The sequence below is a fragment of the Microcaecilia unicolor genome, chromosome 2, assembly GCF_901765095.1.
Source record: "Microcaecilia unicolor chromosome 2, aMicUni1.1, whole genome shotgun sequence".
Taxonomy (NCBI): Eukaryota; Metazoa; Chordata; class Amphibia; order Gymnophiona; family Siphonopidae; genus Microcaecilia; species Microcaecilia unicolor.
Genome location: NC_044032.1, coordinates 594,249,741 through 594,261,395, shown reverse-complemented (window position 1 = coordinate 594,261,395; position 11,655 = coordinate 594,249,741). Strand labels below are relative to the sequence as shown.

At 39.6% G+C, this 11,655-nt stretch overlaps 1 protein-coding gene across 1 annotated transcript in view; it reads right to left on the bottom strand.

The window, feature by feature from the left end:
- Nucleotides 1-306: 306 nt before the first annotated feature.
- The window catches only part of LOC115462208 (probable ATP-dependent RNA helicase DDX60), a 348,344-nt gene continuing 336,995 nt past the window's right edge, over nucleotides 307-11,655 (bottom strand). Inside the window, exon 39 of the mRNA XM_030192222.1 lies at nucleotides 307-1,103. Within this exon, the coding sequence (XP_030048082.1) occupies nucleotides 1,004-1,103 (100 nt within the window). The 3' untranslated portion in view covers nucleotides 307-1,003. The remainder of the gene's footprint in view (nucleotides 1,104-11,655) is intronic.

Sequence of the window (11,655 nt, the reverse complement as noted above, 5' to 3'; positions counted from 1 at the left end):
TGAGACTACCGCCAGGCCAGCATGCCCTCCTGGCGGTAATTTCAGATTTTAATGCATGGATGAATTATTTCCTCCTACGCACGCCAGTTCTGATGGTAATCCGCACTTGGTGCATGCCGACTGGTCACCACACTGTAGCGTGTGAGCCTTTACCACTAGATCAATGGGTGGCGTTAAAGGCTCAGGCCGGTTTTGGGCGCGCGCTGGTTTCAATTTTACTGCAGGCCCTTTTCCCGTCTCATTAAAAAAAGCCCTTTTTTGTAGATGCAGTAAAAACTGGCCTGACGCACGCCCAATACACATGCCAACACTACCACAGGCCATTTTTTACCGCTGCTTAGTAAAAGGGCTCCCTATTAGGTGTGGTTCGGCTGAATTCTATATTTACATGCGAAAAATTTTGGAATGCCCCAGAATGCTCCTGAAACACCCCTAGACATGCCCCCCAAAATTTACACGTGTTAGGATTTGCACACTGATTGTTATTGAATATGATCTGCAGGTAAATTTTAATTAAGGCCAATTAACACCAATAACTGGATATTAGCAGCCAATTATTGGCACTGATTGACTTGTTAAGCAATTAAGTTGCATGTGCAAATCAGGTACATGTGATGAATTGCAACTTTAGCTGCCAATTATAGAATCCAGGAGAAAATGCCTGTCTTGCAAGAAGAGTGAAATACTTTGCTCCCCCTCCCCACCCCTCATCTACCCATCCCATTTACTGCTTTTCTTATGTAGACTGTTTGTGGGGCACAGATTTGATTTCTTGTTGTTTTATCCTATCTTTTACGTCTAAATTTCACTGGATTTGTTTAGATTTATATGAAAAAGTTGGAAGATGATGTGAATATTTGAGTACCTTTAAATATGACAGTCAATGTTCACTTTAAAATTACAGTTTTCCCCTTCCTATATTAAAAAAGAATACATTTTATGGAAGAACATAATTCATCTTCTTATTTACGAATCTCTCCTCTGCATATCCCATTGATTAATTTTAATATTTGTTTAGTTTTTCAGCATAGCTGTTACTCAGCTGTTGAAATGCCAGCACAACATTGTCATTCTCATCCTCGCAGAGTTCCAGTAAGGAAACACTAGAAAAGAGGGTACAAAATTATGATTCTTCTTGCACAGTAATATTCATCTAGTTATATAGGTTAATACAGATTTACATCAATATTAAAGTTAACTTTATATACATTTATAAAAGAAATGGCAACATTAAATTAAACATTAATAAGACAAAGGTTTTATTATCATCATCATATATTTCTTCTGATGTACGAGAATTCTGAAATAGCTATTAATACTTAGTGAGATTTAGGTGTGATGATTGATTCTGGTTTGGACATGAAGAAACATATAGAAAAGATTGTGAAAGATGTGTTATATAAGCTGTGTTTAATCAGACATTTGAAAAAATTGCTAACTCCGGGAAATTTCAGAACTGTAGTTCAAAGCTTTATAATATCATACTTTAATTACTGCAACAGTTTGCTACTTGGGATTTCAAAATTCCAATTGAAGGCATTACAGATTGCACAAAATGCTGTAGCAAGAGATTTTTATTAAGTAGAGAAACACAACCTACAAGTTTGTGATTGCTGATATACTATGTAGCAAGAGTTTTAGGAAATGTGAGTAGATCAGGGCTGCTGAGAGACAGAGCTGGGCTTGGGACAGGGCCGCCGCCACCGCCGCCCCCCCCCCCCTCCACTCAGGATGTCACCCACACTCGGCCCAACCCAAAACGCAGATGCTGCTGCTGCCCCTCATTCATTCTCGAGCTGCCACCAGATCCTAGCGTTAGGCCCCACTTGAAGGCCGGAAAGGAACAGATGCACTGAAACAGGGGGCCCCTGCCACCTACATCAGTGCGTTTACTCCTCCCCAGCCTACAAGGGGGGCTCGGTGCCGTGGGACCCGTTGCCAATAGCAGCAGGACAGACAGACCCCTGGGCTCGGAGCCGGGCTCAGGGAATTTTGCCCCCATGCCCCCTCCCCCCCAGCTCTCTGTGGCTGTGGAGTAGATACGAACATATCTCACCAGTACTAAAATCCCTACACTGGTTACCGATTGAGTACTGTGTAGTTTAAGCTTTTACTTTTGGTTTTAAGATCTTAACTGGATCAGTGTCAAAATATTAGCAACAAAATTACACATGTATCAACCGCCTAGAACATCAAGATCAATGCATCAATTAAATTTAGACATACCTTCATTTCAGGTTATAAAATCAAATGAATATAGGGCATCTATATTTTATGTGATGGTCCGACACTATGGAACAGTCTACCATTGAGACTTAAGAAAATACAGGACATTAAGCAGTTTAAGAGAGAACTGAAGACATTTCTTTTTTTGAAAGCATATGGGCCAGCTACTGAAGTGAGCTGAAAAAAATGGAAGCTAATACGTCGGACTTTGCCATTGAAGCCAGAATTTTATATTGTTAATGTTTGTTCTTATGTTTTATGATGATATATGTATTTTTTTAATGAATGTAAATTTGTACACCACTGAGAACCATGGTGTTGTGTGGTATATAAAAAATCTTAAATAAATAAAATAAAAAATTAAACACGTTTTATGTGTATAAATAGGTTTTTACAAAATTGCCTTCCTGATACGTGCATAAGTTTATATGCATACAAACTGTACGTAAGTTTACCTACACTGAGTGGAGACATTCCTGGAGCAGGATGGAGAAAGGTTAGCATTTACAAGAATACTTTATAGAATACATACACGTGCGTATAAAATCAACCTTAGAACATAAGAATAGCTATACTGAGTCTGACCAATGATGCATCTAGCCCAGTATCCTGCTTCCAACAGTGACCAATCCAGGTCACAAGTACCTGGCAGAAACCCAATTAGTTTTATTAGAAACCCAGCGCCAATAACGTTCTCATAACTTCTATCATATGTGAGAATTTCAATGCAAACTGGCCATGTTTCGCCATGCTGCCTTAGGACATTGGCCCTGAATCAACACTCCTAGCGTTTGCATATGCAGGATTCATAAATGGTACTGATATATTGATGATGTTTTTCTTTTATGGTTGCACAATGAGATTGAATTGTCCCAATTTGTGAGTGACTAGATTACTGCAGTTTTTTTAAATCAATGTTCTAGTTGGAAGATTAATTTTTTGGATGTTGAAATTACACAGGTGAAAGGTGTATTTCATACTTGAGTAAGGGTTAGGGTCATGGACTTGATATACATACACCAATGCAACTGACAAATTCTTTATTACAATATGAGAGTTGCCATCCAAACAATTTTCAAAAAATATATATATCTGGAACACATGATACTGCTAATGGTGAAAATGGACAGTTTTGGATGTTGCTGACTGACATCATCAATGGTTGTTCAAGATTTACCACTAACGTTACAATGGTTTGTTGAAAAAAGGACAGAACTATTTTACAAGTTGGTGATTCAATGAGTCTGATTTGAAGCAAGGCTGAATCTTGTGGGAGACTCTGGAGCAGTGGATTAACACATGACTAAAGAGCTATGATCACACATTGATGTAAAAGATTGCCAGATATATGCTATTTGAATGTGTATTGAAAGAGTAATGTGGAGAATTGTTTGGTTTTAAATGGATTGGTTAATAACTATGGGTTAAGGGAATGGATTTTATTTTAGGAAAATTGTATTGATCTATTAATAAAGAAATATATTTTAAAATGTTAAACAGTTACTAGTGAGTAATTTGTAATATAATGTGTAACTAATTATAGAGTTGAGACCTAGATTGTAATTGTGATTCATAGTCTGCTATTGAGACAGACAAGGAAAGCAACTGCTTGCCTGGGATTTGTAGTATGGAGAACTAAATGATTAGAGTCAAGTGAGCGAAAGGTGCCTGAAGGAGTGTATGGGATAATAATAGAAGAAAGATAAACAGGGGTACCACAATGCAACATTTTATGAGTTAGGCATAAAATCTTTAACCAAGATTGGTATCTAATAGGCAACCAGTGAAGAGACGATAGGAGTAGCAGATGCATTTTGCCGTGTTTGAAGCCGACGAAGATGAACAGAAGAGAGACCCGCATACTCCATATTGGCATAATCTAGACAAGAGATCACAAATGCATGCTTCAAAGTATGAAGATCTGAAAAATTAAGATATTTGGAAATACAGTGTAGACGTGCAATCACACAGAGCCACACACCATAGTGACAATCAAGAATTACTAGTGGAACCCCTTTGTGTGAAATTAGAAAACTGATAAATCAAAACCAAGACTTTTACCTAAGGTGGACCCCCTATAGTACCTTTATGGTTGCACATAAGGGGTTCTCAAACCCCAGACATAACTAAAAGAGAAAACATAATAAGAACAACTTATAAGAGCATTTAAATATCTTAAAATACAAACAATGCTAGACAAGAGAAAACATCCTTGTTCCAAAAATGATGGGAACAACTCTAACTCTTAAGTGCAAGTGTGTTGCTAAGCAAAACAAAACCTTCAAGCAAAAGCTCAACTTCATATTTTCTTATTTTATGTTTTTTAATTTTTTTATATCTAGAGGAGACAAGACCTCAGAGATATTTGCCAAGTTAGGCTGCATGCACACTGGCAGCACAGCTGCGTTCTCTTAAGCAGCTTTCTTATAATCATTGGCTGCAAAAATTCCTCTATTTTTATCATTTCTTTACTTAATTCAATTAAATAACATTATGTCTATATTAGTTAAAAGGACGCTGGGACTGTACAGCACTTATCTTTTAAGGAAAGCCCAACGGGTCCACCGTTTCACTTCTGTTCTGAGCTTCTTCAGGGGCTGTACTGATTGCTGTAAAGTTCTTATATCTCGATTTACTCAGTTCCCAATTTACAAGGCCATATTTCTAACTAAAGCTTTCCTTACAAACAACAAGAACAGAAAAAAACCCACCAGAAACGCAAAGCTCTGTACAACAAAAATGATGGGACCAGTTAGTGCAGGTCTAATTGATCATAATAATACATCTTGTTTAGCAAAACTGCCCTTAATACATTCTATGGTACTAATTTCATTACAAAAACAGCACAGACCCCTATGTACTTCTAAAACTTCATAAACCGTATTGGTTTAAAAGTACTTTTAATATCACCTTAGTCCTATTGGGGGCACCAAAGGACCATTTTTGCCTCAGCAAAACCTTCTCATATGGGGCTGTGCCTGTAATTTGTATATTAACAAAAAATGAAAGTAAAAACCAGTCCAATTAAAAACACTAACAAAAAGGAGCCAGTAGAGGTTAACAAAATTAATATAACAACATAAAAAAGGTGCCCTGAGGGTGTGCAGCATATACAAATCAGTTTTAAATGAAAAAACAAAACAGTGTTAAAAGACCCGATGAAAATTACCATAAATAAAAGCAGCCAAAGAATAAAAAATATTCCACCAGCTATTCAACCCATGGCGGTATGTGGCGTCAGAGCTGCTCATAGCTGTAGGCTGAACTGATCCCAGATATTCAATCAGTCCACAAAAGCAGAGTACATGTCTTCTGATTTAAAGGGCTTTTATTCCCACTTTAAAACATACAAAGCCCTTTAAATCAGAAGATATGCACTCTGCTTTTGTGGACTGCTTGATATTGCTGGCAGATTAGTTCTCTCTTCTGGACTGTCTTGCCAGATATTCAATTCTAGGGCTTGTGAGACTCCCGACATTGATATCAATGGTCACTCGGAAGTTAACCGGGCACTGGTCAATATTCAGACCGGTACCCAGTAGGACAACCTTTTTGCTGTCCTAACTTTGGGGTCCTTTTACTTAGTGTTTGCCACGCGGCAATCTGGAACTACCGCCAGCCCACCAAGGCTGACGGCGGTAGTTCTGTCCCCAGTGTACGGCATTTCCAGCGCTGCCGGAATTTTAAAAATATTTAGGGGGTTACCCAGTGGTAATTGCTGCCCGGTTACCGCTGGGTTAGCATGGGAGACTTTACCGCCACCTCAATGAGTGGCGGTAAATGCTCCCTCCAAAAAGGCCATGCAGGAAATGCGAACTTACCACACGACCATTTCTTTTTTTTACACCTTTTTACTCTTTATGTGGTTACTTAGCTCTGCTCACTCTCTGTCCCAAACCTAACCAATTAGAAGATGGACGGTTAGCGGCGATATTCAGCAGCACTAATTGGTTAAGTGCCACTGAATCTCAGGTGCCGGGTCGCTCAGCAAGGTTTAACTGGGCAGGGGCCTCTTCTGTCGGGTAAACCTTTTTGAATATCAGGCCCATCTTTGTTACCTTAAAAAGGTCTCTAGAGGACAAAACAGTAATATTTACTGGTAAAGCAGTACAAATTGAACCTACCTTGATTCAGGTTATTTAAATCACAGTTTTGGAATCAAAATTGACATGACATCATCACATGGGGGTCAAAAATTAAAAATTCATAAAACTGTTAAAAAAAACCATTAAAATTGCCTCTGAAGCAGGCACTAAGGTGCCAAAACATACTGGGCATATGGACAATCTAGTAAGATTTACAGTTCCACTTTATGGTTGCTTTTAATAAAATTGAGGCGTAAGTTAATTGGTACTAGTCTGTGCATGTTGCTCTGTATTTTATTACATACCTCTGTGACAAGTTATATGTAAATCAAACCAGAAAACTCCTAAGAATAAGAATTAATGAACAAATAACAAGATTGAAAAGCAGATCAGAAGAACCTTTAGTGGTACATTGCACTGCCCAACTGCATGAATTTGAGAATTTAGTATGTTAACTGATTGATTGGGAGCCAGTAAACTGAAGACAAGGTGACTAGGCAAAATGGCTCAGGAAACGGGATGAGAGATGGATTCATAAGTTGGATATATTAGAACTGCATGGACTAAGTAACTGTACGGAATGTAAGGCATTTCTATAAGACTTTATGATACCAGCATTGCTATAATAATGAGTATTTATTTATTTATATGTTGCATTTGTATCCCACATTTTCCCACCTATTTGTATTGTTTAAATGAACTGTAGCAGTGCATTTTTAATTACATCAGGGCCCTTTTACTAAGTCGTGGTAGGCTTTACGCATGTGTAGTGCGTGCCCAAAAGAAACTACCACCAGGCCAGTGTGCCTTCCTGGCAGTAATTTCAGATTTGGCACACACCCATAATGCATGGATGAATTATTTATTTCCTCCGAAGCATGCTGTTTCCAGCGGTTATCGGCACTTGGCGCACGCCCAATACACACGCCTACAGTACCGCAGGCCACTTGTTAACGTAGCTTAGTGAAAGGACCACTCAGTGACAATGGCGATTGGAACACTACAATTGGTTAGCTGAAGCATCATCCTCTGTTTAGAAGCAGGCACCATTTTGACGCTTTTGATAGAAGGTGAAGTGAAAACAGTTGTATGATAAAGTGTATATCAAGCTCTATATTTCAGAAATGTGTCATTTTTTTTTATTTAACAGCTTGAGATGCACTACAAGTATGAAAATTGCCATGAAAACCCTTGAACAGACTATAGGGTGGCCCCAGTCAGGTTTCAAGCCGAGTAGCTGCATTTATAACTTTGATTGATTCACACTGAGTACTGAATGAGAATTAAAAACATGAAAAATATTATATGATTGTTCAGTTGGAAGTTTCTGACCCATGAAAGAAAGAGTCCAGCCCTAAGCATATGCACAGAAAACTGTATTTCTGGTGTGTAGCAGAGGTTTTGCTCTTGCATTATTTGTGGTTTTAATGCGTTTATGGAATAAGATCTCTTGCCTCTGTACTTAAGAATTGAGACATATGAAGTGCTCAAGAATATTATTAGTGGACTCCTGATGCAGGCCTTATGGCCGAAACATGATTCATGTTGAGTCCTTCTGAATAATTGAACACCACCGATTTTAATAAAGGACTTTAATTTGCACATTGTTTGAGCCTGTTGCTTTGGATATCTTCACTGTTTGGTGTTATCTGTATACTCAGTGTGGAGATCTTTCCTGCTTTAGATTAAAAGGATCTCTGTTAAGATATCCACTAGTTTATTACTCTCTATACACCACTAATAAAGGGATATTAATTTACCTTCTATTTCCCTTAAACTAGTTCATCACCTTACTACAAGCTTTTCCCCTGCCCCCACTTCAAAAGGGAACAAAGTAATACTGTTTATATATCTACTATAGAGAGCTGGCCCTTCTGTTAGCAGTAACAGTATTGGAAAGATAATCAGGAAATCATTGTCACTTAACTGTTACCCATAGATTGAGATCAGGTTTATCCTGGGTCTCTACTCTGTACGATTATCCCTTGAATTAGGCCTACAACCAAACACTACATCAGGGGAGAGAGGAAAAAAATCATATACCCTGAAAGGGAAACCTAAATCACTAAATATCCCATCAATAGGTAAGGAAGTACATTGAATTTCACCCACAGAGTAAATCTAAACATGTTCATAGATCTTACACTAAACCTACCTGCTTCCTATATCCCACAGAACAGGTGTAGGAAAAAATAGGGTTGGTACTTTGATAGGCCATTTTTCATATATCCCTTATCCACAAGTATAACAGCTGCTACACTTGAAGTATGGCAAAGAAACAAGAAGCCCCTAAAGCTGCAGCTCCCATTACAGCTTCTTCCTCTGTCCCTTATTTGTTCTGTTTGTCCTAGTTAGATTGTAAGCTCTTTCGAGCAGGGACTGTCTCTTCATGTCCAGTGTACAGTGCTGCGTACTTCTAGTAGTGCTATAGAAATGATAAGTAGTATTGTCCAGACTGAATGCTTGGACCAGGGCAAGATTCTGGTTTCATGTGATAAATGAAAGAAATACAAGAACTAAGAGAGGAGGTGGCAAGACTAAGAAATATCTGTGACAACCAAACATTAATCACAGAGATACATATTGAAACATTAGGGACTTCCAGCTAAGCAAGAGGTCTTGAGCAGACAGAGCACAGCTGGACTCAGGCCATCAGATCATGCAAGATCAACCCTCCAACTCCATCTCCTGTTGAACTGAAGAATTGTTTTTTTTTTTGTTACATTTGTACCCCGCGCTTTCCCACTCATGGCAGGCTCAATGTGGCTTACATGGGGCAATGGAGGGTTAAGTGACTTGCCCAGAGTCACAAGGAGCTGCCTGTGCCTGAAGTGGGAATTGAACTCAGTTCCTCAGGACCAGAGTCCACCACCCTAACCACTAGGCCACTCCTCCTGGAGGCAGAAGAACTAGAAACATCTCAAAAACAGGAGGAAACAACAATAAAAACTTCCAACACCACTGGAAAAGTGACCAATAAGAAGCGAAAAGTAGTGGTGGTTGGAGATTCACTTCTGAGGGGTACGTCCAGGGACGTGTGCTGTCTGCCTGGTGCCAAGATTCGTGATGTTGTGGAAAGACTGCCTAGACTTATCAAGCCTACTGACTAATCTCCTATGCTGCTCATCCATGTTGGCATCAATGATACTGCTAGATATCCTACTGAACATATCAAATGGTACTTCATGGCTTTGGGTCAGAAGATGAAGCATATAGGTGCACAGGTGGTGTTCTTATCGATCTTCCCTGTTGAAGGTAAAGGCTGAATGAGAGAAGCTCACATCCTGGAGCTAAATGTGTGGCTGTGTGCATGGTGCCAATGTGAGAACTTTGGTTTCCTAGACCATGGGATGACTTTCCAAGAGCTACTGAGCAGTGATGGTGTCCATCTATCAAGGAAGGGATGGAGTGTCTTCAGTAACAGACTAGCTAAAGTACTAAAGAGGTCTTTAAACTAAACTTGCTGGGGATGGGTAAAAAAGGTCCCAAAGCCATAAATAAGCCTCAGGAAGGTAGGACATTGAGTGCCCCTACAGAAGAGGAAAAAAAGAATAACATCTGGAGAGCCTTATATACCAATCCCCGCAGTATGGGAAACAAACTTCTAGATCTAGAGGCTACAATGATAGAAGCACACTTGGATTTAGTGGTGGTCACGGAGACGTGGTTCACAGAGAACCATGACTAGGATATAGCTATACTTAGCTATAATCTATTCAGGAAGGACAGGGTAGGAAAAAAGGGTGGAGGAATGGCATTATATGCTAAGAATAATATTAAAGTGACAGAACTGCAGGACTCATGGGGTATGGAACTGTGGGTTAAACTGGAAAGAGGGAAAGGAAAATGTATTTACATTGGAGTAATATACAAGCCACCTTCACAGTCAGAAGAAATGGACAGAGACTTAATTAAATACATCCACAAGATAGCTAGGAAAGGGGAAGTACTTTTTAATATTTTGGAACATCGATTGTGGCGTCCCTGCTGCGGGGTAATCCATAAGCAAAGGGATCTTGGATTCTCTAAAGGAAGAATTGTTTCAGCAGTGGGTAACGGAACCAATGTGGAATGGAGCTATTCTGGACCTGGTGCTTACAAACAGAGAGAATGTTTCTGATGTCATGTTGGGAGACCATTTGGCATCTAGTGATCATCGAATGGTATGGTACAATATTAAGACAAAGGAGAGGGCTTATTCAAGATTGAAGGTCCTGGATTTCAAAAAGAACTAACTTTGCTGAGATGGGGGACTTTCTCAAGAAACAGTTAGTAGAATGGAAACAGCTGAAGGAAGTAGAACAGCAGTGGGCAAGACTGAAAGTAACTATCTTAAAGGCAACTAACCTTTATGTTAAAAAATTACATAAAGGAAAAGGAAAAGAAGACTGCTCTGGTTCTCAAACGTAGTAGCTGAAAAGATAAGAGAAGATGGAAAAGCTGTCAGGAAAGTGAAGTCGCAAATGGAATAAAAGATAGCTAATATGGTAAAATTGGGGGATAAAACATTTTTCAGATATGCAAGTGACAGGAGGAAGTGCTATAATAGCACTGTGAGGCTCAAATCTGAGGGGGAGGAATATGTGGAAGCTGATAAGGATAAAGCTGAACTGCTTAACTATTTCTGTTCTGTGTTCACGGCTGAAAGGCCGGGGGTAGGACCGCAGAAAACAAATGCTAATGGGGATGGATGTATGGTAGATCAATTCCTGTTCTCAGAGGACTGTGTTCGTGAGGAGCTAATTAAAATACAGGTAAACAAAGCGATGGGGCCTAATGGGATACATCCGAGGGTGCTCAAGGAACTCGGAGAAGTTCTGGCGGCTCTGCTGACAGACCTCTTCAATGCTTCCTTAGAGTCCGGAGTGGTCCCGGAGGACTGGAAAAGGGCGGATGTGGTTCTTTTGCACAAGAATGGAAGTAAAGAGGAGGTTGGGAATTACAGACCTATCAGCCTGACCTCAGTGGTAAGTAAACTAATGGAAATGCTTCTAAAGCAGTGGATTGTGAGGTTTCTCAAAGCGAATAGAATGCAGAACCCGAGGCAGCATGGCTTCACTAGAGGCAGGTTATGTCAGACAAAACTGATTGATTTCTTCGACTGGATGACCAAACAGTTGGACATAGGAGGGGCGCTAGATGTGGTGTACTAAGATTTCAGCAAAGCCTTCCATGCAGTTCCGCATAAGCGACTCATAAATAAACTGTGTACCCTTGGTATGGGACCTAGAGTAACTGGGTTAAAAATTGGTGGAATGGAAGAAGACAGAAGGTAGTGGTAAATGGAGCTTGCTCTGAAGATAGGGATGTTATCAGTGGAGTACCACAGGGATCGGTCCTAGGG